Raw genomic sequence first — 27,934 nt, 5'->3', positions numbered from 1 at the left:
AGGAAAATTTTCCTGGATATTTTCCTACAAGAAGAAAATATTGTGCTGTTTGTGATAGCCATGTATTTAAAACTAACTTTTGCTCTTCACTAAGTGGCCAATATTAATTTACTAACAGGCTGGAGAGGGAACAATACATTGGATCTGCTCTGCACTGCATTGATTGCTCTCCACACCACTTGTACATGCATTACAAAATCAATAAAAAACACAGGCCCCTGAGAAGAGAGGGGGAGTTTATGCAGAGAAATGAAATGATGAAAGCTGAAAAAAAAATCTCACTGCAGTCAAAAATGTATGAGTACATTTTATATTTCTTAAATAAAACATTTTTATAGGCAGGCCTATACAACTAAACACACTTTTCAGCAAGCATTTCCTTTGCTATAATTCTCTTTTGTTTTTTAGTGATAGCCTTTTATTTCATTGTGATTAAGTATTTTAGCTACATGGAGAATATGGAAGTTATAATGAGCCTGCTAAAAGCAGAGGTAAAAGATTTAAAATTAAACATTCAGACAACACTGGAAACATTTAGGAATCTACAAAGAATACCAGCTTGTTGCAACAGATGTTAAAATAAACAAATAAAGAATCCCACTATTCCAGCATTAACCTCCTGCCACTGGATGGTGTCAGAGAACTGTAAACAGAATCCCATATCCAGGCTATCAGAATAATCTGAGAAAAGGTGAAAGTTCACAGAGCTGGAGGTTGTGGGGTTTCTGTTGTTGCTGGGTTTTATTGTTTGGGGGGTTTTGTGTGTGTGTGGTTTTTTTGTTTGTTTGTTTTTAACTGGATTCTATGAAGAGAATGGCTTTCTAATTAGAAGTTTTTGTCTTCTGACACATATTACTGTCAACAACACTCCACAGAAAAACTGGAAAGATGTAATTTTATTGGCATGTACCTTCAGGCCCTGTAATCTGAACATCCTCCTGCTGAAAACCTGGGTTCTGGAACAACCTCTCAGTCTGTGTAAATGCAATCTCACATTTAAACTTCTGTAGACCTGAAATCTCTGCTACCAGTAGCAAAGCAAATGTATTCAACTCATTACTGAAAAAATCCTAATAATAAATATTCTGTCTAAGCATGTCTCTGCCAGTGGTGAGATTACACCAGCACACTCTGTGAGAGGCTAAATAAAAACCAAATAAAACACAACCAGCCATACCCCACATGCAGGATTTGGATTACATTCCCTTGTTCACTTGGACTGCCATAAACCCACAGGAACAGAATAAATGGTCACTGTTTAATGCTGATGGTTAGAGAGGATGAAGGATTCTGCAATGCCATTTCTGGCTTTTCAGGTAAATAAGCTGTGAGGGGATAAGACATTTATATACATTTGCTATTTGCTAACAAGTAGATGAATAATATAATAAATAATCTGATTAACCCAAAATATTCTGCTATGACAGAAAATGTCACAATATGCAATTATCAGAGACAGGTTGTGCCCATGTTACAGAGTCCCTAGCAAGGTCCAGCTTTGGCAAGCTGCACTGAAAGCTCTGAGCCAATTCTCCCCTGGCATGGATCCAGGCAATGCACTCCTGCCCTCCCACAGTCTGCAAACTCCTGCCTCTCAGAGCCCAAAGTCAGGTATTGGAGAACCAGGCTGGAAGTTCATCACTAGTTATCCTTCTTCAACATTTCATTTGAGGCTTGGCTGGTGCCAAGTTTTAATTAGTGACCTTTAGGTAGGGAACATACAAAGCTTTGGTGGCTTACACATCTCACACCTGTTGGCTCAGCAGTCAAGAATAAACAACTTCCCCTGCCTACCTGCAAGAGACAATTAAACTCTATTCTGTCCACTCCATTTGCCCCTTCCTACCTTACACTTTCCCCAAAGAATATTTTAATCTCTGCCTCATGTTTACATCCTAACAGAGAAGGGCACATTTAAATTTGTGCTGAATGTTTAAACCCAAGATGTCTGAATAGTCTGATCTGAGTGAAGTTGTAAGTTTGCAATATCCCATTCTTCTCTCTTGAGAGGCAATTTGGGATACTAAAAATCAAAAAAATCAGGCACACATACTAAACTATACCTGTAGACAAGATACACATTTTGGAGCAAAATTTCACTTGTGTGTGAAAGATTTCTGAAGATACTAGAATATTTTAGATTCTGAAGAACACACAAGGTCACTAGTCACATGAATGGAAAATAGAAAAAAAATTGCTATCAGACATGTGAATAAAAAGCAACTTGTTTCTATCTGAATTTCAACATATTAAGTAGTTATGATTCTTCCCAGTCCTTCTTGCCCTATCACCAGAGAAGGAGAGAATTCATTTTTGAAAGAGAGAAGATATAAAATATACAGTATAGGAAGCAGATATCTAATTCACAATTCTTTTTTATTCTTTCTTTTCATCTAACTCTGAGCTACATAAATGAGAAGCAAGGCTTGGCTTCCCTTCAGCACTCTAGTCAGTTTTCACAAAATTTAACTGAAGTGTATTACATTTTAAAGGGAAAAAAATCCTGCATAAACCCAGCAGCAGTTACTTTTCTATCTGCAGAAGATGAAATCTGGAATATGTGGTTTCTCCATTTGGCCATGAGCTTTTTAAACAATAATCCTGTGTCTCAGCTGGTGAGTTCTTTACTGATAAGGCAAGCAAACATATGTAATTATAAAGTTACCATTTTCAAAGAGGAGAGTAATCCTTTCTTTATCCACTGGTAAAACGGCTTGTAATTATTATACAACTGAGAACAAAGATTTGTCCACAGAATCCTACTAAATCAAGACAGATTTGACTGATTAAAACTCTAGTCATCAAGACACTTATAGTACAGTGCATGTGGGCAAAGAGTCTTTAAAGTGCAGGTCACAAATCTGTTAGATTTATGGGAATAATCACAAACCTTCTGCTGGGAAAATGTTCAAAATGGAAACCCAAAAGAGTGCTCGCTCATTTTTCTCCTTTTGGACTGTAAAATGTTATCAGTGATGTTTTAAAAAGTCTTGGGTAGTCTTATTGCTTCCACAGTACTCATTATTAATTCAAAATCCTTGCAAGTTTAAATAACCTGGTGTGAGTTCAAAGAACAATGGAGATGATGAAGGATCCCAAGGGATTGATTTCTGAGGAAAGATTAAAAGGACCAAACACACATGTATTGGTTGGTTAGGTAATTAAGGAGGCACAGAAAACAACAGTGACTTGCTAACACTTCCAAAGTACAACAGCTGAAGGTTGTAAATATCATAGCTCTTTGTTTAGATGAACATGAGGAATAAGAGGAGGAATTAAAAAAAACTTTTAAGATAAAGATTATGCAAAAGTGGGAGTTTGTTCTGGGAGAGCTTCCTAAAGAAAATGTGGTACTGCCATTTCCAGAGGCAGCAACCAGTCTAGGAGAAACAGCTCTGGTAAAGAGTGAGCAATCTGGGAAGATGGTAACCCAAAAATGTTTGTATTTAAGTCTTTATTTGACACTGAAGACTCAGCTTTGATCTCTGTGGATGGAGCAGCAAATGACTCAAAGGTCACGGGCACAAGAAGAACAGGCACCTCTGCAGGGTTTTCACTCTTCTGTGCAATCATGAATTGTCAAAATTACAGGAGAAAGGCCAAGCAAACACAGTGCCAGACACTGCAGACTGCAGTTTGAAATGACCAAGATGCTCTTCTTGTTTCTTTTATAGCAGTTTCAAATATCACAACACAAACATCTCCTTCATAGGAATGACTAATGGCTTTTTCAATATCTTCACTTAAAAAGCAGCAGTTACAACAGCTGAGAAGTCTCACAGATCTGACAGATAAACTTTTTCCCAGCTGTGAAAGACAGAAGTTTTTTTGCTATGAAAAAAAGTGAAACAACATAGCCTAGAGCTGATAAACAATGAGATTTTATATAATGAAACTTTTCTGCTTCTAAGCAACATCCATCACTCTCCTTCATCCATATTAAAGTTTTTACTCAGTCTCTTCAGGTGTTGACTGGTGATGCACCATCCAAAGAAAATTTTCACAATTTCTTTCTAAAATCTATTTTAGAGTATTTAAACTTGCCTGCCTCACACAGCAGAAGTCATGCCAGCATGTGCAGTGTAGCATGAGAATGAGGGAGGGGAAAGCTCTGCTTTCTCTTAAACACAGAAGGAGCATCCCCCTAACCAAGGGGCTCCATGGGCAGTTTGCATCCCCAGCAATCCTGGTGAGGGGAATTTTTGAAAAGTAAAAAGCCTGATGTATCCAGAACACATTTTATACCTCAGCATTGCATCTCAGGTCCCTAAAGGGATGCATCTCCTCCTTTCATCACCAATGCAGACTGACAGGACATTTTATGCTCTTTACAAACACACAAACATGAATATGGATGGTTTTTGAGGAAGAGGCCTTAAACCCACCCAGAAATCTCTCTGTTTTCCAAACCTACTTGGCCAAAAAGAAATATTTTCAGCTTACCAGGGTTGTGTGCTGATTGCAATCAAGGCACTTTTCACTCAGTGGCAGAAAACTCTCCCTCCTTAGGGCACTGCTCAGAAATTAGAGGCAGAACTCCACACCCACTGCCATTAAAGTCTGTAGCTGCCAAAGAGTGCTTGTCTCCCCTCTCTATGGCTTTTTTGTTTCTTATGAAACAATGCTGGATGCAATAAAGAACAAATATTCCTTACCACTACCAAACCTTCTGGTTTTTATTGGATTTTAGCTGGATTGGGGGTTCGGGCAGAGGAACGTGTTACAGTAATTTCTCTTTCAAAAATACTGTTTCCAACATATTTCTTTTAATTATGGCACTGGTGTAAATTTAGGAAAACTATATTTTGCTGCAGGTTTAGCAATAATGGAATTGCAGTCATTAAAAAAAAATATGAAAAAGAAATACCTTCCAGTAAACATAAACTTGCATCAAAATAATTCCTATTTGCATTGCAAATCTTACAGGCAAACTCATAATGCTTCCATTGCAAAATTTCATTGCTTCCAGTACTATCAGGGACCTTGAATGCAGAAATATGAGTTTATTGACTTCAGGTTGTGCTATGGCTGGAGAATTGGATATTGTGTGAGACAAATCTGTTCAGGAGAAGAAATTCCAAGTGAGTTACTGAGAACCTGAGGGATGATTTGGTCTGAATCCAGCAGCACTCACCTTCCAGTCTGACCACCAGAGGCACTTTCAGCTCGAGCTCTTGGCAGGCTTTGGTGATCCCATTGGCTATGATGGCACAGTTCACAATCCCACCAAAAATGTTTACAAGGATTGCTTCAACCTGTAGGAGAGAAACCAAGGGGGAATTGAGTGGGGGTGTATTTATGTTCTGACTTTGCTTTTAAAATAAACACAGGTAACAGATCCAAACCAGGATACCAATTCCCCTCTGTCAGCAGATTCTCATTTATGGAAAGTACAACTTCACCTCTGCACTCAGAGAACTTGAATCTGAGTCTGTTGTTGCTCCAGTGTACAGCAGTGATTAATTGTCTTGGTCTAAACTGGCATGGTAATTAATGCCATAATTAAAGTATTTACAAAAAAAGAGGAACTTCTACCTATAAATATAAACAAAAAGGACTTAATCTATAGTTTGATTATTTTTAAAATGTATTGAATGATCATCAGAGGTTGGAGCTCAGAAAACACATGGTATGAATGTGTGATGCACATGCAATGAAATATTCATGTGGACACTTCACAAAACAATCTGGATCTTCACTTTATCACAAGCATGACAGAGGAAAAGGTAATATACTTGCCCTGACTTGATAAAGAGGAGTAAAAATCCCTTCTAATTAACAAGGAGAGGCATGTAATGAAGAGCATTCATTACAACAGGTTAACTGATAACCTCAAAAAACTGCTATTCATCAGTTTCTGGAAACTGCAATTTCTCCACTCAATTCACAATTAAATTGCCCTTCACAACATACAAGACATTAATACATAAAATATATTAATATGATTTCCTTCCACCTGGTAAAGTAGCATAATATGAAGCCAAGCCCATATTCCAGGCTCCCAACCATGTTGAGGAGGACACCACAGGGATGCAGCCCTGCTGTTCCTGGGAATCCACAACATTTGGGGTGCTCTGCAAGAAGCTTCACCGGGTGTCACAAATAAGCTTTGCCAGAATTGTGTTGACTCAAGACCCGAGAGGATAAAGAAGGGATTAGGTGTGAAGGAATGAAATATCACTGCATTGCACTGGTGCATGATGTCAGCTGCAATTATGCTCAATTCACTGCACCAGGGGAAGGGATTCACTCTGCCCAGCTCCAGGTAGCCAGGCTCATACCAGCACCAGGAAAATTCCCTGTGGCCATGCACGTTTATAGCTCTGCACAATCAGGATTTATAGCTCTCCACAGACAGAACGTGACAATTAACTCCTGTGATGTGCACTCACACACACAGCTCAGCACAGGCAGTAACACTGCCATCCACAGTACAAAAGGAAAATAAAAACATCTCAACAAATGCTTTACCTCCCATCTGACAGGGACACCCTTCACTAGCCCAGGTTGCTGAAAAGATGATCCAGTGCATTTTCAGTTCATGGAGCCTGTGCTTGGCTCATGGTATGGCTTCCTCATCCCAGGCAGAGCACAGGCACCAGAGGGAAATTTATAACCCAGTCAAACAAGAACATACAATTTAATTGACTTTATCACTCTGCCTTATAGTCATGCTAAATGCATGCATTTACCAGTTAAGAGTTTTCTGGATTTTCAATTGGTGATGTCATTGCAGTTATCTATTTCCCCTTTGTTACAAAATCCTTAATTCTACAGAAGCTACCAAGAGTAAAACTGTAGAGGGCCCCTTCTCTGCTTTGTTCCCAGTGCTTGTGCACACACAGACATTCCTGGTGTTAGGAAGTAAAACCCAAGAGGGAAAACAGAGCCCTTCCAACCCTTATCCCATTAACCCTTATGGCAGAGATCCCTCCATGCAAAACACTTTGGTGTTAAAACATCCTGATGATGGATTCCAACAGTGGAACATGCCACAGACAGCATTCCACCCTTTCTAATACATCCTCCTAATTCAGGGACATTGCACCAGACATGTGACAGATCAACTTAACCAAGTGTGTTTACATTATCAGGGATAAGGAGGAGGATTTTATGCCCACTACTGATATTTTAATTCCTAGCGAAGACTTTTTCATTTAGGGATCTGCTTTTCAGCTTTCAAGCTGAATTTTAATCATGTCTTCTAATCCATTGGCAGCAAAAGGAAAAAAAAAAAAAAAAAAAAAAAAGAAGGAAATGAGATGCAGCTTGGATAATTGATGTTTGCGTGCTTGGCTTTAATAAAAATACACTGTTAAATTAGAGAGGAGTCTAAAAGGATTCAATCAATGAGAAACTGAATCAGGTAGGGAATTTGATCTTGGTTTTATTGCAATCTCCCAAATAAGCCAGAAGATCAGTTCAAATGATGCTGAGATTCACTTTAACTCTGCTGAAATCTGTGAGCATTGTTTATATTTGCTTCTGTAGCCTGACTAGATCCTGCATTTCCAGCTGAAAGAACTTTAGCATTCAGACACAGTGGATGGATGAAGAGATTTTCAGTGTTTCATGTGCACAGAGCACTAGCTCTGTATTACTTAAGCCTGTAAGAAAAATAAACCTCCTGTGGCATATCAGAACCATTATATATCCACATGCTCAGCATCTAATGCCTATAGACTATCAGACATATCAAGGAGAGGGCAAGCTGCCTGCACACCAGACAGCTTACTGAACACCATCATTATTCTAATCACCATTTTTACCTACCAGAATGCCTTATAAATGATTTTTTGTATTTCAGCAACATTACTAAGGAAACAAAAGGTAGTAGCATATCCATGGGTCAAGCTTTTTTAATGCAGCACAACAAGTGACAGATGTAAAATGCCCACAAAATGTCCTTGCTTGTGGATTCCTCTGGAGAAATAAGGGCACCCACAATGGCATGGAAACACCACCAGCCTCCCAGGCCTCAGCACCAGTGCTGGGAAGCCAAAGGAATAAAAACTGAGTGCTGCACCATCACTGTTTTCATGTTAGATATGGAGTCAAAACTTTGCAAATACTGGAATTAATCCCACAGCTCCTAAGTGCTGTGTGAATAGCTATGCAGACACAGAGAGTATTTTCTATATATGAATGTAGATATATTTATGGATAGCTATATCTATGTAAAATCTATGTCACTTTATTACTAAAACTAATAGTTTTAATTTCCAGTCACTTTTTGGTAAAGTCAGCCTTGACAAAGCCTGCAATTCTGCTTTGAATGTTTGGCACCAAAAAAGCCCCACACAAATAAATGTAACTGTGACTAACCAAAGTAATGGTACTAGGAGATTACTGCTAGAATTGGATCACCAACATGATCCACAAGGCTGCCAGGTTCCACAAAACTAAGAGCACATTAGGTACAGCAGAAGCAGCTTTAGCATGGCTGGCTGCTTTCTAAAACCAGATAGAGAGTGTGTGCATTTGCTATATTCTCTTATTATTATTATTATTATCTCTAAAAGTGCTCCCAGCCTTAACAAACCACGTGCTGAGATGTGATCATCACACACTCGAGGATGAACAGAGGCAGCACCATAAAGCACTGCACCTTTCCACAGCCCATCTCTAAATCCACACTGGATTTCTGGCTGTCTGCAGCTGCTGCTCCCCCCTCTGCTGACCTGAGAGCCTGCACCAACCACACCAGCTCTGCATGCAAAAAGAGAGAGGACAAAAGCTCAACACTGCCAAGCTGTTGTTCCTCTTTGATTTCCCACTTTTGCTGTCACCACAGAACAACCACAACAGGTGTAGCATCACAATGTGCTGCAGCACCAACAGGTCCTTCCTACGAGGCAAACCCTGAATCTCACACAAAGCAGACATCCAAATGTGGATGCAGTTTAACTCAGATGAGGTTTCATCAACACTGGGAGATGACCCAAATGTGGGCAGCCCCATAAAGAAGCTGTCCTGCTTTCCCTCTCCCTCCCCAGCCAAACAACACCTCTCCTGTGCATAATTTCTGCTCATGTATTTTTGAGACCCTTTTTCACAACCCTCTCCACATTATCTCATCTGATAACATCAAAGACTTGCAACATTCCAATTATTCACAGTGTCCCCTGAATGTTTTGAGACTTTCCACACATCTTTTCACACAGATGCATGAACATTCACAGAGTGAAGTATAAATGTTATAAAATATATTTACCAATATAATCTCTGACCTTGCTGGAAATTGTGACTTTGAAGTTCAATCCACGTATTTTGGATGAAAACAAGCTATTCAGCAACTGTCAGTAAAACTACATCTGCAGCACATTAAAAGCTGCACTAGCAAAGAATGTGCTCGTGGTTTGTCTGATTGAAGTCTGGAAAAAAACACCTTTTATTGCAAGCAAACTGAATTAATTTATTGACCCCTCCAAACTCTTTCATCACTGGAAGTGCACCCCAACAGTGTGAAGCAGATTATATCAGTCAAGGTTCCCTCTCCAGGATGCCACAGGGCACAGCTGTGTGGAAGACAGTGGCTTTGCATGGTCCAGCTGGCAAACACATTCCTGCCTGGAGGCTCCTGGCAGTTTTGAGGTTAAAATGTGCATTGTGTCTAGCAGTCCTTCTGGTCAGCAGAGCCATATTTTGTGTCTACAAAAGCACATTCTTTTACCAAATGAAGTCATTGAATTACCAGGAAATAAGTAAAAAAAGCAAGCTGGAAGCTCACTGCCAGGCATTTGTTTCTTCCCTCCTCCCTTCAACAGAATAAACCTCAGTGGAAGGATGATATCTCAGATCACCCAAACATGTCCCAGACTGGGGGATGCTCACATGGCTGGATGCTGGGACACAAGCAATGAAATCCAGATGTATTCCCAGCCCATGGAGGGAAAGGAAAGGTGTTGTCACCTACAGCTGGATCCAGACATCCAGTCCTGCAAACATCCAGAAGCTGACAATCCCTGCCATGTAAAACTTTTATATTCCCATTCTGATTTTCAGAGATGTTTTACACCTCAAATCCCAGGAGATCCCAGTTAAAAGAAGGGTATTGCCTTTTAAGGGGTAAATAGCAATATTGAGAAAAAAACAAACCACTGGGTAAAATGGGATACACAGTTCTTCACTTTGAATCTAATGCAGTGCATTTGATCCTTCCTACTACTCCACTGGTGTTTAATATTCCTTCATTCATAGTTTACCAAATTTGTTTCAGTGTGAAAGAAGCAGATTATATCCAATTCTCAACACAAAGTAATAAAATGTAATAAAAGACAGATGCCCACACTTGCATCTTCATTTTTTATCCTTCTGCTCCAACAGATAAGTCAGATGCAAACATTTTTATACATCTCTGTATTATTACAGCTTGGATCACAGGTCAAATGTAACTTTTTCTTATTCGGTTTTGAAATATTAATCTTATTCTCCATCTTTTTATATCAGAGAACATTTATGGTTCATTTGAAAACAAAGATTAAGCTTTCTGTATCTGAGCAGTATGAAAGATTTACAAACACAAAAACATTTGCTTAAAACACCCACTAGAGGACAGTGCAATTCAATGTGGAAAAGGGATATTAAAATCTCTTTGGAGAGGAGAGCAGGGTTATTTTTTTCTACTTAAAGCCAAACTATATTATTTAACCTTATAAAAATTATACAAAATACCATCTTTGGGATGGAACTTTTAAAGTCTGAAAGTGGTAAGTTTAAAGAGGTTGAATCAACAAACAGCAGAGTAGGAAAGCTTGCAGTCAGGTGAAGAAATACTGATACAATGTAGTTTTGAATGTCTTGCACTATGCTAAAACAGATCAAGGTTTAAATGTACAATTCAGATTTTTCTGTCTGGGGCACCCCAATTGCTAGATAGGAAAAGCAGATTAAGGATTTTGCCCAAAGCTAATTTTTGGTCTGTATTCAGGAGGTTCCTGAGCAATGCAAATCTCACTACAGCAAACAGCTGGCTCTGCCACATCCCCCTGCTCCATGTGAAGCCCCATTCCTGGATGGCAGACAAGAGGGCTGGCACTGGAGGAAACATTTTTGAAATGCAGCTCCTTTACTGCTATGCTAAGAGTCCCAAATACCACATTTTTTCAAAGTAATAACTTTGTAGGTCCAGTTTCTGGTGTGCTGGAACGGCCTCCTACAGTTTTCAGTGCTTCCTGTTCACAGCAAATTCAGGATCTAGAACAGGAATTTATTGGCTTCTGCTGGTTTGAAAACAATTCAACAACAATCCTCTGCTAACTGACCAGACTCCAGGTTGTGGCCTTTCCTTGGGGTATGAAAACCAGGCAGGCCAGGAGGGGTCTGGAGCAGGGAGAGCTCTGGTGCTCTCAATACAAAGATACCCCCCAGAATGGACCACCAGGGACATCCCTGCTGTGGGATTTTGTCTTAATTCTCTGTAGCAGTGACACAAAAATAAAAATTAAGGGATCAGAGCTCATTAATGGAATGAGATGAAATGATGACTAGCAAATTACACATCAGAGTACCACAGTGGAAACAGTCCCCAGAGACACTCCTTCATCCCTTTGCCCAGATCTAAGTAGTGCATGTTTTAGGAACAGAAATATTCCAATTCCATACACACAACCTCCAAATTCCAAAGTATCCTGGCAGGCAGCAATGTGACCTCAGGAACCTCCATTTCAATGAATTTCAGTGAGAGGTCTCACACCAAGCCTGTTTTGGGAATGTTTCCTCATCTGCAGGACACACACTCTGCCCTCCCTGAGCCCTGGCACAAACACATCCATCACCATAATCCATCATCCTCCTGCATCCCTTGGTCTGGGATCAACTTGAGATTAATTTAGGAAGCTGCAAACCACCCTCTGCTTCCTGTGCCTCTGCTCCCACCTGGCCAGACCTCACTCAGGTCCTGTCCAGAAGCCACAATCCCCACATTAATGCAGAGCAGAGTTAATTAATCCCACTCCATGATCCAGGCGGAGCAGGCGAGTGCCTGCAACCATGCAGGCATGTTCTTTCACTGATAGGAAGCACAACCAGCTCCTAATATAATCCCTATTTATGATAATAAGGGAAAAGAATAAAATGGTGAGACCACAAAGTACCATTCTGAAGTACACTTGAGAATAATTGTATTGTTTTGGGGACATAATGCAGCAAGTAGTTGACAGAAAAATTGTACTTTTGGTGCAAATATGGCAGGATAACTTTTCTACCAGATCATGGGTATTTGGAATAAATTTGTTCTGACTCTCATTTAAATATCTGAGCTTCAGTGTGATGAACCCCTGGATGAACAGAGCAGACTTCAGAACAATCTGGGGAAGACAACTACCTGCACAATCCCATTGCAAGACTGAAAAAAAACACACATGATCAGTTCTTGTGTGTCAGAGGAGAGTGCAGTATTTCAGTCCCTCTTTGTTCACCCAGAACTAAGGGCAGTTGCATGTTTGGGCCTGATTTGGGGGATATTAATCCAGCAAAACCAAGATGCACCCACACCATTCCTCTTTAGGCACAAGCAGTGCACACTGGTCATTAAATACTCAGGGAGCTCCTATTGACTGTTCCATATTAGCATGGTAAGTTATAGACACCCTCCAAACCCGCTCATCCAAGGCAGCATGACTGCAAGTAGTTCTTCCACAACAGCAAAGTCTATAAAAATTGATCCAATATTTGCTGAATTTTGCCTCTGCACTTCAGATTAATTTCTCAGAGGCACATCATACACTTTCTCTAATGTTTTTTACTGTCTGAAGTTTCAATTAGATTTTTGCTAAGCAATAATCAGCTTTCTGAAAAATAATGCAGCAGTGGCATCATTACTAAAGCATGTGACACAGCAAGGTGTCCCTCTTACTTCAACAACAGGTTCTGCCCTGGGGTGCCTCTGTGCACAGTTTCATCATCCTTTATGGTGTGTTAAAAGGCAAAAAGGTCAGACAAGTGAAATATTCCTCAAGAGAGGGAGCACTGGAGAGCATGGATATATGATATATAATAAATGGATATTTGATGGATATATGAAATGGAGCTGGAGCAGGACACAATGCACAGCATGGGCTGCTGCCAGAGGAGCTGTTCAAGGAGTGAGTTACTCTGGATGCTGTGCTGTGCTGTGTGCAAATGACCAATGCTGTTAAATGGCACAATCACAGATATCCACAAGGCTTGACTAAACAGAACTCCTGATGTGATGACTTTCTGTACAAGACATTAATTCAACAGCCAGCTAGAAATGGATGTATTATCAGTTTGGACACATCTCAAGGTGCCTTCTCTCTTCATTCTGGTTTCACTTTCTCCTAAGTCCAGCTAGAATGTGCCTTCCTCCAAACAGAGAGTTGCTTCATAATTCAGGCAAGGAAATAACCAAATCCAAATCACCAAAAGCCAAAGCCCCACTAAGATCTGAAATCTTGATGTGAATAATGTTTGAGGTCCACTAGTGAAATTTGTTTCCCAAAATGGAAAGTCATCAGAACCTATCTTTATTCCTCTTTAGAAATTGCCTTAGAAATACAAATACTATGTTTATTTGGAGTATCAAAGTACTAAGTAAAAGTACCCATCACATGGGAGAAGAGGGATGAAGAACAGTTATTCTTGTGCTCTAGGAAGACTTGGGATCTTCCTTTTTGTCACCTGAGAAACATCCCTGACTTCTCCCCATGCAGAAGAGAATGAAATGTTATAGAAGCTTCTATCTAGGTCAGGCTGCTTTTCTTACTGAGACAATGGAAACTTTTAAAAAGAAATTCTGTACTTCAAGAAGCTTAATTAAAGTACAAAAATGCATTGTCATGGGTACTGAACTGCATATACACATCTGAAATCTCCAAATAATTAAAACACATTCTTTTACAGTAACATCGTAGTCATCAAAAACGTGAATTGCTGTCCTCATTAGGTTCCAAATTACTACCACATAAAAATCAGCTCACTTTTAACATGTAGTAAACCAAAGCAGAACTACTAAAACTCAGAAAGGTACTCAGAAGAGTGATAAAGGCACTGGACAAGCTTTGTATAAGAATATTCTAAATAAACCTCAACCTTCCACCTTAGCAAAGGAAACAGAAGGAGGATTCAGAGCCAAGCCTGCAACTAGCAAGGGAAAAATGGAACCAGGTGCAACCATTTTGTACCTGCCTCCAGGTAGTTTTATTTCTTAGTCCTTAATTCTTGTAATGAGATGGTGAAAATACAAAAGGGGTCCTTTTACTGTTATTTTCAAATACAGCCCACAGCTATAGTTAGAAGTGCTGCCACAGGATATTGGTTATGTCAAAAGCTTATATGAGTTGAGAATATATCCTGGAGAGAAAACAACCAAAGACTTGTAAATACAAGAGTATCAGAGATCACCAGGAAGCATCCTCAGACACTTGTCCTTGTCTTGTGTTCTCTTTTACCTGCCTCTGGCTGCTGCTGGAAAAAACAGATCAGATCAAGACAGGTCCAAGTCTTGCTCAATGCAGTTTTCTTCCAGCAAAGCACAGCTTACACTTCTTTAATATATCTATGCAACCCTTTTCCAAATTAGATCACAAAATAGTTGGTGTCTGAGTCATATGTTCCTTTATCAGTTTCACTGATTACAAAACTGTCTAATCTCAGCACTTACCACATGGCATCAATCAGGAATGTGGCACCAGACAAGTGATTTGTGATTTTGATTACTTCTCCTTTTATTTTAATACAATTAATTCCTTGCTCTTTCCTATCCTTTTGAGGATCAGATCCCAGTCAGAAGATGGGAACAGAAATTAATGCCTATGATCTTGTCCACATGTGGAACAAGCTTAAGAAGAGCTTATGTGTCCTCTTCCTCTTGCTTCATCCAGCCCCTGGTGCTCAACCAGAGTGGGGGGAGCTTGTTCCTGGGACATACCAAGCTCAGATGGAACACAGCCCAAGTAGAATCAGGAAATTCTCCTCCCACCTTGCTAAACTCAGCCTGCAACATTCCCTGACCACCCAGCAGCTCACAATTTTCCCAGTGGTCACCAACAGGACTCGCTGCCACCTCAACATCAGTGACAACTTCTGTTCCAGAAATGCCTCTTCCAAAGGCTGTCCACTCTGGCATTATATATTAGACATTCAGCTCTGGACAGGGCTGCAGAAAGACTGATAATGATCTTTATCTTCTGCAAGGTTTATAAAGGAATTTAAATCTAAAAAAAAGAAGTGACAGTTTAAAAATTAATGACCAGTAATAACATCCCACAATGCTAAGCTAAGAACTGGATTATTGCAAAATGGGATGACTCAGGAGTTGACAAAGTGGTCCTACATACTTTTTTGGACTGTCTTGCTACTTGCAAAATCATAAAATGCAATTTAACATTTTTTCCGTACAGCAAGGGGGAAAAGACTGGCCTAAATCTTTGACAAGTAAAAATCAGTGATGTCACTTCTGTCTTCCTAATAATTTAACCTATCTTCTTCATCTTCACTAAACTTTTTTCACCTATTTTCTGCATTAAGAAGGGAATCACCTTCAGAGAAATAATTATTCGATAATAATCTCCCATCCACTTTTCACAAGTTTATCAAAGTATCTTGTAATAAAACCAGAACTGAATGTTTTAGCCACAAACCCAAAGTGATATAATCAGCAAATCTCAACTGTGAAAGAAGTTACAGAGCTACATTGAGAAACAGATGGAGTGAGCCTAAAACAATCACAGATAAGCCAGCATAAAGGAACTTAACTTTAGATTAATCAAGGTTGAGATGCTCAAGGCAACCATGGGGAGTCAAGCACATTAAAATTAACAGGAGATGCATGTAAATCACAGGCTGCTTCTTATATCTCACTCCAGTTCTGTACAGAACAGGGAATTGCAGGTGTCCCTGTTAACCATATTTCCTTGCTTTACAAGTGATGGTCAAGGAAAATATCTATCTCAAAAAATGGCTCTGCTGGACTCGTTAACTTCAATGAGAACTGGAAAAAGCTTATGAGGATTTAAAACTCCCACATGAAATTGCAAAAAAAATGTCAGGACAAGCCTCAAATGTACAAATGTACTCTCATAACACCTGAAGCTAAGCATGATGAAAACAAACAAATAGCCAGCAAATACTTGGTTATACAACCAACCACATTTCACACAGCCAAAAGCTGTCACTTGCCTTCAGCAGCACTTTTTCTAAATTCAGATTCTCTGCTGGTATCAACAGCTTAAATGCAGCTCCTTGGTGTAGGATTCCAAAGATACAGAGAGGCTACTCACAAATAATAATTCAGAACCTCATAGTGCAAAATTCAATGGCAATATTTAATGCTAAGCACACAAGTCCAGCAGTGTCTCATAGCCTTTAATCTCAAAATCAGATGAGTAAGTACACCCAAAGCAGATTACTTATTCAACAATTTGAGAGCATAAAAGTAAAGTTGCACATTTATATCTTCATATGGTGGCTTTATTTTTTTAATTTCCTGCTGGATGATCCACAAAAAGGAAAAATTCCCATTGTTAGAATCTATTTCCTCACCTGAGAAACACAATACACAATACACATAGTAACAAGACAAACTTGTGATCTGAGCTAAACTGTAGAGGTGAATTAAAAGTCTGTATTTCAACAGAAAACAATGCAAATGGTTATAACCAAGGAAATTACTGCAGGCAGAAATAGTTTAATGCATGCATTGCATGCAGTTTTTGTTAATTACTTTTTAAGTACTTATGCACAGTAGTGGATAGAAAGGAATTACATAAAAGGGAGATTAAATAAAACCATTTCCAAGTGGGTGTTTCAAGCTGAGCCACAGTCTGTAACAGCAGTGCTGATTAACCAGGACAGCTTTGGCTTCACTTCCAAGGCCCTTAATGGCCTTTGGGTTGGGAGGGAGCTTAAAGCCTGTCTCATTGCAACCCCTGCCATGGCAGGGACACCTTCCACTGTCCCAGGGGCTCCAGCCTGGCCTGGGACACTTCCAGGGATGAGACAGCCACAGCTTCTCTGGACACCCTGTGCCAGGGTCTTGCCATCCTCACTGGGAACGGGTTATTTCTTATACCTGATGTAAAAATATCATCTCTCAGTTTAAAGCCATTCCCCTTTGTCCTGTCACTGCACACCCTTGTAGAAAGTCCCTCTCCAGCTCTCTTGGAGCCCCTCTGGGCACTGGAAGATGCTCTAAGATCTCCCTGGAGCCTCCTCCTCTCCAGGCTGAACAACCCCAGCTCTCAGTGTGTCTTCATAGCAGAGATGCTCCAGCACTCACATCCTCTTTGTGGCCCTCCCCTGGACTTTCCCACCTTTTCTTTTTTCAAGCATCAACAGCAGAGATTCCTGCCTAGATTCTCTCTGGCCAGGTGATGACTGAACTGCTTTGCTCCAAGTCCCTGTTCCAGATGTTCTTTTTTTGCATGGAAAACTTCAAAAATGCTTTTGTGTGCAACATCAAGTTCTACCACACTCTGGGGAACCAACACATAGTCAAGGAACTTGAAAAGCAAAAGGGTTTCCTGAATTTGTTGTTTGATTTGATAAAGCCATCTCCCAATGCAGTGTGGACACACTACAAACCTCAAGCTGAGCTCTCTTCAAAGCCAAGATACCCTGCAGCACTCTCGACAGCTCTCACCTCAGTGACACCTTCCAGTGTTTACATAGAGCAAACAAAAGGACTCTGGTTTACTTCTGCCTAATTAAAATGTTTTAAAAGAATTTAATTATAAAATGCCAAACTACACAAATGCAAAGATCTTTCCTACAGAGAATTAGTGATGAATTGAATGATTTTTTTTTTAATCAAACTGTTGGCAAGCGGTGTGGGTTTCCTGTTTGTAAACAACCATATGAATGCTAAACATATTTATTCACAACTTGACACGAAATACAGCTCTGTAATTAATCATTTCCCTATCCAGTCAGAAAAAATAAACCCCCAAACTTGTACCCCCTCTTATTATGAAACAGTCAGCTACACATAAATGAATAATTATCTGAATTATCAACTATCTACAGATGTGCAGCTCTTTTCAGCCCAGACAATGGCATTCCCCTGATGCAAACTGCTAATCCCACACACATTCTCTTATTCTTTGTTTAAAGTGGGAAAATCTCCTTACTTATAAATAGGCTCAATCAAGGGCTATTAAAACTATTGTTTCAGGTTATCTATTAATTGCAGGCCTCCCTGTCTATGTTCACTGCTAAGATGCCACCCCTCTCATAAATTGAAAAATGCCTGCCTGAGTGGGTAAAATGTTAAAGGCCATGGGTTAAGACTAATTCTGAACAATAAGGTAATTCTTAAGCTGTGAAAAGTTGTTGCTGGAATTAACTGCTTGAAATCCTGTCTTATTTTGAAAGGCTGTTTCAGATATAAAAAAAATACTCAGTAGAACTTATTTAATTTCAGGCTTAAATAATTTGCAAGCCTATTTAGTTTTCTATATCAACAAGATGTTTAGATCTGAAAGGCTGTATGATTGCACTCCCTGTAAGACCTTACTTTAATCTTCTGAAATGCCAACAATTAGCAGTCAATATGAAGACAGGAGAAACCCTATTGCTCATGGGAAAAGACTAAATCCTTTGTGGGAATATTATATTAATCCAAAATAGGCCAGAAGTGTAATCTGCTGCTTGAATACGTTTCTGAATGTAATAGCAGCATTTTAATGCTTTTTTCTGCACTTCAATAGGAAAAATAAATGTAAAAGATCTTTACAAGCTCAGTACATTCAAACAGAATAAAAGTAATATGCAGTCATGTTGACCAAGTGACATCTTTGACAGAAAAAAACTGCTGGTAAAATAATCAAACAAAAAGCTACAACACACAGAGTGCAGGACATGGAAGATGGGCCAAGACAGAACAGCACTGATGCCACCTACTTCTAAAAGATCTTTTTAATTATAATGAACCTTGAACTAACAAAACACCAAATTTCTTACAGACTCAATGTGAGATTTCTCCAGAAATTTAATACAGTAACTTAAGAATCAATGATTTTGTTTAGATACCTGTAACTCATGTACAGTGTTGCCTTGGTTTTATGGGAAAAGAAATGGGAAAGGTGGAGAAACAATTTAACTTTATAATCCATGGAGTCAACAAGAATGATTCTTGAATAACAACAGATAATAAAACATTCATTATCAAAGTTTCACTTTGTTGTTTGTCTCCAATGTCTGCAGCTGACAGATACACTCATTTATAATCCTCTGCCAGTTGCAAACTGGCAAACACTTTTGAATTAGTCCCTCGACTTGAGCCTACAAATTTAATTGTTTCCACAAAAAACTGGGCAATGCTCCAACACTTTGTTTCAAGACACCCAAAAAGTCCCATATCGTACCTAACAGAAAAACCAATGGGCTGTTCCTTGGCATTTCCTGGAATGCTGGCTCTCTTCAGAATTAAACATAACCTGGATGAAAAATTTAAGAAGTATAAGAAGTAATGTTTCAAGAAAATATCTTTGTCCTAGAAAACTTTTGACTAGTTCCAATTTTGATCCAAATTAGAAGCATGTCTAAACCTTCAAGGACTTTGATTAAGTAGTCCAAAAAAATATTTGTCTGTGTTTAAATCTGTTCTACTGTATGTAATTCACCAGAAAAACTCTAAACAGAGTGAAAACTGCTGTTCATATCAATGAATAAAAATGCTCTCCTCAGTTTTGTTACAAAACTAAGAGTGAAACATACTTGAAGAAGAATTTATATTTAAACAGAAAAAAAAAATCAACAAATTCAAGCCAAGGTAAATGGTACAGTGATTACTGCACTGTTCCTTTCATTTGGGATAATTCTGATCATATGGAATTAAACAGATTGTTCACAAAATCCTCTATGAGCACATGATCAAAGCATGTGCTTTGTATCAGAAAATCTCAGAAACATGATTACCAGCCACAACTTCAGGCAACACATTGCTGCAGACAAAATTGATGCAAATCAGAAATGAGAAGCATTGGAAAAATGTGACAGGTCCTTGTTGAAACAGTCAGGACATCTCTTATAAATACTCAAATACTTTATAGTCATTATTTCTTGATTTTTCAATCAGAAACCCCAAATATTTGATTAAAAATGTATCAAGAGGCATTAGAATTCAGAAATAAAGAATCAACTGTGTCAGCAGATTATGGCCACTCATGCATTATCATTGAAAGGCACAAGCAGTTTTAAAGGACCCTTTGCAAGAGGTTGCCAAAGGAATAACTCAGTGTGGAAGAAATATCTTTGCCAGAGATTAAGACAGGCTGGATTTGGAAAGCAAAGTGCAAAATGAAAAGGGTCAGTTTTCAATTTGGCAGATATGTATCAGTGAATGTCTCAAAGTTTAATTTAAAATTAACCTGTGAATTAATTCCTCTGCTCAAGTAGAGCAGTGAGATTAATGTACATGGGAGTGGTTTACTCATCCTGTCAAAAAACGAAATCCTGCTCAAAGCCCAGATAATCAAGTTTGGCTAACAAAGCACCAAAATACACATACAAAATTCTTCATTTTTCTATAGGTTTACAAATATTCAGTTCAGCAGAGGTAAGAAAAAATGTCATGCAGAACTTCATTGCAATGGATTCAAATGTAAACAGGTGTGGTACTTGACAGAGCCAACAACATAAATATATTTGTATTTAATTAATCTTTATCCAAAGAATATATTCACTCATTCTGATAAACACAACATTCTTTTATAATTACCAGTATGAAAAGTACAGAGATATATGAAACAATTTAAAATAAGCCATTGCTATTAAATTATAAACTTACATCCATCTTACAAATACACTTAACCACTCCAAGCATATGGATTTTATAATTGAAAAGTCAACACAACATTTTAGTAAATTAGAAAAATTAATTTCAGGAAATCTGAATGTTCTATTTTTGGTTCATAATTGCCCCTTCAGGGGTTTCTTTAACCCTTCTTTTCTAATTAGCCATCTGTTAAAGGTTATCATCAGAGATACAATAACCAGCAGAGATGACTATTCTGATCCAAATTGGCAATATTTTTGCTTGTGTCCTGTGTTTATTGATTCTGTATTCTTTTCCTTCAAGGACAGGCACTTGGAGTACAGCAAACTCACAGAATGGGTGTTTCACAGGAGGCTGAGCCAACATCACCCTCTAATTCAAACTGCCAAGGCAAGCCCAAGGACATGACAGATGACTTTCACCAGGATGTTTGGTTCTTGGTCTAAATACTACACCTCAAACTGGCCATTGTTTTTTCACTAACTTATAAAGAGCCCTCATTCAATGTCATGACCTCAGTTATTTTCTGGCCTGGACTTCAAGTTTCCATAAAATCTCCCTTCCTGCAAAACAACTATGGTTCAGTTAATCACCATCATAGCCAGCCTCCATTATTACCTGCTAGGCTTTGATTACCAGGACTTCAGCAAATCCAATATCCCTGATTTTCTCTTATGGCTGCAGCTGTGAAAATGACTTCTGGAGAACACAGAAAATGCCACAGCAGTTCTACACTGAGAGCTTGCTGCTCTCCCTCTGGTACAAAATTCACCCACAAGTTACAAAGCTGCTTCTGAAATAATTGCCCACTCTTCAGGCTTTGAAATCAAAACCCAGCAAGTCCTTCTTGTGTCTGCCCAAAGCCTTCCACCACACCCAACACTGAGGAATTACAACCCCACTTTGTGCCCCACATTTCTTTTTTGACAAATGAATTGCACAAACCCATGCAATGGCAGAGCTGTGACTGCTCACAGTTAATAATTCTTCATGTGAGGAACAAACTGGAATTAATTCAAACATTTTACAGCCAAAAAACCAAGAATTTGCTTATTGTTAAATCACAAACTGTACAACTCCTAGGTCAGGATCTACATTTAGCTAAGTCACTGGTTGCAATGTAGGCAGGACAAACTGTTTTAAAGCACAGAATGATGCAATAGTTCAGCCTGTATATTGCTGAATGTGGATGTCACCACAATGTTTGGGCTTTTACTTCACTCACTGCTTATTTTCAGGCCTTCCTGTATAACAAGCATTTGTAAGCATTCTTCTAAAACATTCTTGACATTTGTCCATTCAAAAAAATAAGTCAAAAAATGCGTGGACACTGTTCAAACACTGCACACAGCTCCAAATGGTAAAGACTTAAATGTGTACAAACCCTCAAAGACACAAAACCCACTGTATTGATTTCTGGATAGCTATTTTGGTTTCCCAATTATGAAAAAGCTACAGGTAGCACTTTTCAGTATAACGTGATGCTGCAGTTGTCGCCTGTTTCTCATTAATTTTTCATTCCTACAAGAAAAAGTCTTTCCTGGGAGCACTAAGTGTCAGTGCAAGTCTGTTTCATTCACTTTTCAACACCAGACACGTATTTATTCCTAAGTTTTCAATTCCATTGCATAGCTTGCTATGCAACTTGCACACATCAACCCCAGCAGCAGACAGCTTTTCACCAAAAACTTGTAACTTGACATATACCTTGTCTTGCCTTAGGCTTAAATTGATTAATTCATCTTTCACTTGAGGAAAAGTCCCCCATTTAAAATGTTTTAGTAGGAAAAGGCAGATTTTACAAAGTGAACCAGAAAAAGGACTTTCAGCATCTTTGTCACACTTTCAAATTTGATATTATGCACAGCTATTAAGGTAGTCTTTACTTTAATTTTGCTGCTGCTATCTACATGAAGTTTCTTTCTGGATACTCCTTCCTGTGCAAAACAGGAGGACTACAAAGCAATGATTGTCTCACTCTTATCTCCTCTTAGAATTCCATTTAAGTCTCACATTTTCAGATTTTTGGCAAGAAAATGGAGTCGGAGAAGTTACTCAGAATGTCAAAAACTCATTTAAGAAACTCATTCTATTATACCAGTGAGTGGAACACCACAGAGTAACTTTTGACAGGAGAAAGTTAAGGTAAAAACATACTACAGTAGGTTAACTGTGGAAAAGCTTCAGGAATAGATGTGGTATCTGCCTAAAGCAACGATGAAGATTGAGAATTTCTTCTAAAATAGACATATGCTAATTCAATCACAGAACTCTGACCTCAAGGCAGAGATTTTTGGTCAAATGTTTGTAGGAAGTCAGACTAGATGATCTTAAAGGTCTTTCTTAATCTTCCAATCTGTCTCAAGGAGCACATACAGATTTGGGAATGTATAACCTCTATGTACCTCAACATTGTTTTAACTCTTGAGTAACAGGGTGGCTGATTATCAGCATATCCATCAGCTGCTCCCTTGGCAGCTCATTTTGATGGCAGGACACAAGATAAGAGCAGGGGAGTTCAATCTGGAAAATAAATTAAGGATATATGGAAAGCTGTGCTAAATGGAGCAAAGAGAGGAAGAACCCCCTGCCCCAAATGCTTTGCTCATGACTTTGTTCAGTTTTGTAACCCTAACAAAGATAAAAATGAGCCGATTTTCATCTGACATTTCCCCTTTAATAGCACAATCACTCCTCATGTGCTGAATTTGGGGCAGAGCCCATAAAAGCAGTGCATTTGGGAGGTTGCTGGAAAGAACCATTTCTAGGTTAGACTGCAAATGTGCATCCACTCTTCCAGGTGTCACTGTTCTCTGTCCTGCACCTCAAGACAAGGAATTGTGAACAGCAGCAGGACTGCCAGCTTGATTTTCACTTGTATTTGAGGCACACAGGCCATTTTGAGCTCTTTCCATCCACACAGCAAAGCTGACTTGCAGTAAATGAAATGCTACATCATGTTATTCTGTGAAGAGCTGCTGAGAATAACTCTGCTGAGCACTTAAATCAAGGAAAAGTACATCCTGTGGGAGGCAAGTAAGACACAGGCATGTACCCATCATGTGCCTGGACAGGGAAGGGGCTGCAGAACAAAGGTTTTAATGGAAGCCATCTCCTTCAAACATGAAAAAATGTTAGAAGCTCCATTACATGGCCAGTTCTCTGACCACACAGCTGTATACACCCTACAGTCACATTTCTACAACTGTATTTATCCTGATGTTATGAATTTTACAGTTGAATTAGTGAATAAAAGCAACCTCAGCAGTGAAAATTCAAAACTATTATCAATCCTGTAGAGTAATAATATCAGTGACTGTCCACCTACAATGACATATAATAGAAGGAGAGCTACTAAACCATTCAAACCATATATTTTAGAAATCTGTATAATCCTTCCTCTCTCCCCCTCCTCAAATATTTATTTTCCATAGCAATAATGACCTCAGTATTCAAGGCAGCCTTTGAAGATTAATGACCAGTGGAGGTTAATGGTCCTCAGCTATTCTTCAAACCATCAACTCCTCCCAGCCAGTCATTAATCCACAAGAAATGCCTTAATGCTTCACTTATTACTGCTTAAGCATCAAGCCTGTAAATTTTCAGGGCACTAAATCTCAAAAAGTAACCTTTTTCTCTTCACAGACCTCTATTTCAACAAAGCAGACAGATGAGATGAAAGTGGCTTCACTTTACAGGGATTCTCCTCAAGTTTACCAAAGGCTAGCATTTATTTGTGTTTATTTGCATCTGTTTTGGGCATTAATAAATAACATCCCCTTTCCTGTCAAAATATGGATACCAAACCTTCTTCAGGCAGCATGTCTTTGACACCTCTGTAAATGTGTGTTCTCCTCAGCTCAGCCCAGCAGGAGACTGCAGTGGAGAATGTGGAACTGCACAACTCAGGTCAAACCTGGTTTTAACACAGCTCTGCCTCTGGCTGTTGGGTAACTTGGGACAGTATTGCCACCTCCAGAGACCTTTTCCCTTTAATTCTTTACCTATTTAGGTTAAACTGCTGAAGGAAAGGAAGAGTTCTACTGTAGGATGAGGATGGAGAGACTTTCATTTCAGCCCAGGTTTCTACTCCATACTTCAACATAAGCAATTACAACAAAACCCTCCCCACAGCCTGTTAAACTCAGCATCTCCCTGTACATAATTTTGTACACTGAAGTGGCACTGGATGTAAAAATCATCTAATCACTGAAAGCTTTGGGTCAGAGGGACTTAAATGCTCCCCTAGTGCCTGGGACCCTGCCAGGGGCAGGGACACCTTTCACTATCCTGGGTTGCTCCAAGTGTCCCACCTGGCCTTGGACACTTCCAGAGATTCAGGGACAGCCACAGCTTCTCTGGCAACCTGTGCCAGGGCTCAGCACCCTCACAACCCTCACAACTCATCACCTTTCCTCCACACCATTTATTAGTCTTTTAAAATGTCATGACAAATGATTTGCTCTATTGTTCCTGAATGCCAACAGAACAAGTCATCAAAAATGGCAAAAAAACCCAAGTCTGTCTTTAAATAGTGACATCATGAATCACATAATCTATATCCATTCAGGTCAATTATACAAATGTATCTAATTTAGACACATTTGATCTAAGCAGCCCATCAATCACCTAAAGGGTAGCATTTCTTCACCCTTTTCTTTCCTTTTCTCTTATTCTTTTAAATGGACACCAAGTTTTACATTCTTTATTGTAATGCTCTAGCTAATAGGATATTTTTTACAAAGTGTTCTCAACTCTGATGCTCACAAGAAAATGAAAAATTCTTTGTAGGGCTCAGTGTCATATGACAAACACAGCAAGATTTCATTATTCCTCAATCACTTTCTTTGAGGAAAACACCACACCACAACAGAATCAGAAAAATGTTGACATTAAATTTAGAAAAAGACTAGACATAATATCAGACTATTATCATGCTCATTTATATTGGCACTCAACGAGCATTAGTTGTGAAGGCAGCAGGGCTGGCTGTCAAATGTGAGCAAATTGACAAGCTATTAGAGTGCCAACTGGAGGGATTCAATTAGAATATTTACTCCAGCACCAGCAAAGTCTTGCTTTTAAGATAAGGCAGAAATGTGGTGTGTGTAGACCAGGAAATAAGGATAGAAAATTAATAGGCATAGACAGAAATGTATCACTTCCTTTCTGCTATAAAAGCTACAAACAAAGAGATTAACTTAAAAACATTAACTCAAAACCAGGTAATATCCCATGCAAATCAAAGGAAAAGAGTGTGGGCAAGTCTGTGTCATGGTTCTGTCCCAGAGACTGACAAGCTCTGATCTCCACAAAGCTACTTTGGGATCCCAGTCTTGGCACCCTTCAGCCTTGGACACTGATGCTTTGAGACTGACTATTGCCCCAAGTATTGAATAAATTTCAAGAAGAGCTGGGGAGTTTTTAACAGTCTTTTATGACAAAACAACATAAAAAAATCACAACCCAAACCTGACCAAACCTCACCCAGACACATCTTCCCAGAATATTCTGAGTTGTAAGGGACCCACACGGATCATTGAGTCCAACTCAAGTGAATGGACTGAACCCCTGGCATTGGTACTAAATGACACCATTCCCAATTCATTACTAATCTTTCCAGAGTCTGCTTCCCCCAGCAGCAAGGTGTTGAACAAAGATGTATTTGGTTGCCACTTCTTACAGGGAGGTGGATTTGGCTCTGAGTTCAGAAGGGCCACTGCAAACCCAGCAGGGGTGAAAGGACAATCCATAAATGAGGAATGGGAAGGTGTCAGGAATACAAATTTCCACATGGGAAAGGACGAAGGAGAAGGATAAGGAGAAGCAGAAGGAGAAGCAGAAGGAGAAGCAGAAGAAGCAGAAGAAGAAGCAGAAGAAGAAGAAGCAGAAGAAGAAGCAGAAGAAGAAGCAGAAGAAGCAGAAGAAGCAGAAGAAGAAGAAGAGGAAGAAGAAGAAGAAGAAGAAGAGGAAGAAGAACAAGAAGTGGAAGAAGAGGAAGAAGAAGAGGAAGAAGAAGAGGAAAAAGAAGAGGAAAAAGAAGAGGAAGAAGAAGAGGAAGAAGAAGAGGAAGAAGAAGGAGGAGGAACCATACAAGTAACTCCAAACAAAAGTTTGGACATACTGGAGAAGCCAGAGCCTGTTTCCAGATGCACATCTGGAATGATATCACAGCCTATGGAAACAGCGTTTACAACCTGCCATCATCTGTGTGTGCAACCAGATCACTAATTCAACCCCAAAAAATACCTGCAAGGAGTTCCACTTACTTGACAGACCATGAAATATCTTTCCTTTTTCAGCCTACTTACTTTTAAACTTTTCCAGATACATGGCTTGTACTTTATTTCAAATATGAAGTGATTTTTGGCAGGACTCTGCAAACAGAAATGCAGACTGACTAAGGGAAGAACCTACCCAGCAGACTCCTTGCCTCATCAGGAAGGGCACACACCGAGCTAATTTCAGCATCAAAGTCTCACACTATAGCTCCTGCTGACAGATTTTTTTTTAATGATATTCATTTCTCTTTGTTTTTAAAAATTATTAGATCCATTTTTACTAAGATTAAATAAATATACTCCCTCCTTCATGTTTAGACCTTTTATACACTTCAAAATGCTCAGCATGTCCCTTCTCCCAGGGACTGTAATTGTTTACCACTTCCCTATAACCCTTTCAACCCCTGCCTCCATTATTTTTGATGTTTTCTTTGATTTATTCAGACACAGAAGTTTGACAGAGGAACAAAATGAAGGCATTTATGCCAGGTCCAATTTATCAGAATCTACACAAGAATGATTTCAAAAGACAGGAAATAAAGGTTTTTGCTTTTCACATATTTACAAAATGCAATCAAAATTCAAAAAATCCTTTAAAATATTAAAAAGGAAAAAAGAGAGAACACTTTTACTGTAGCTCAGGACAGGAAAAGCACACTACAGCTTTAAAAACTCTGGACTGGAGTACAGCAGCAAGATAAGGAAAGTTTGCTTGAAACTGTTATGATAAAAATGTGTATGAAGCATGCATGGAAAACTGGCATGTGTGATAGGGGAAAAAAAAAGGAATAAAAATTAATAGGAATGGTGTGGGAGCCTCTAAAGGTTTCACTGCTGTGAGCTTGAAGTGACAACATCTCCAATGGGTGCCAGAGATAGGAATGTCCTACATGGATTTCCCCCCATGAGTGACAAT

At 39.1% G+C, this 27,934-nt stretch overlaps 1 protein-coding gene across 1 annotated transcript in view; it reads right to left on the bottom strand.

Moving 5' to 3' along the window:
• SUCLG2 (succinate-CoA ligase GDP-forming subunit beta) overlaps positions 1-27,934 on the bottom strand; it is a 108,679-nt gene that overhangs the window by 3,869 nt on the left and 76,876 nt on the right. The window contains exon 10 of the mRNA XM_056501561.1: positions 5,135-5,255. Coding sequence (XP_056357536.1) covers positions 5,135-5,255 — 121 coding nt within the window. The remainder of the gene's footprint in view (positions 1-5,134; positions 5,256-27,934) is intronic.

This window comes from Oenanthe melanoleuca, chromosome 12 (genome assembly GCF_029582105.1).
Source record: "Oenanthe melanoleuca isolate GR-GAL-2019-014 chromosome 12, OMel1.0, whole genome shotgun sequence".
In the NCBI taxonomy this organism is placed as follows: Eukaryota; Metazoa; Chordata; class Aves; order Passeriformes; family Muscicapidae; genus Oenanthe; species Oenanthe melanoleuca.
The sequence above is the reverse complement of the archived record's forward strand: the minus strand, read 5'-3'. Positions and strand labels throughout refer to the sequence as shown.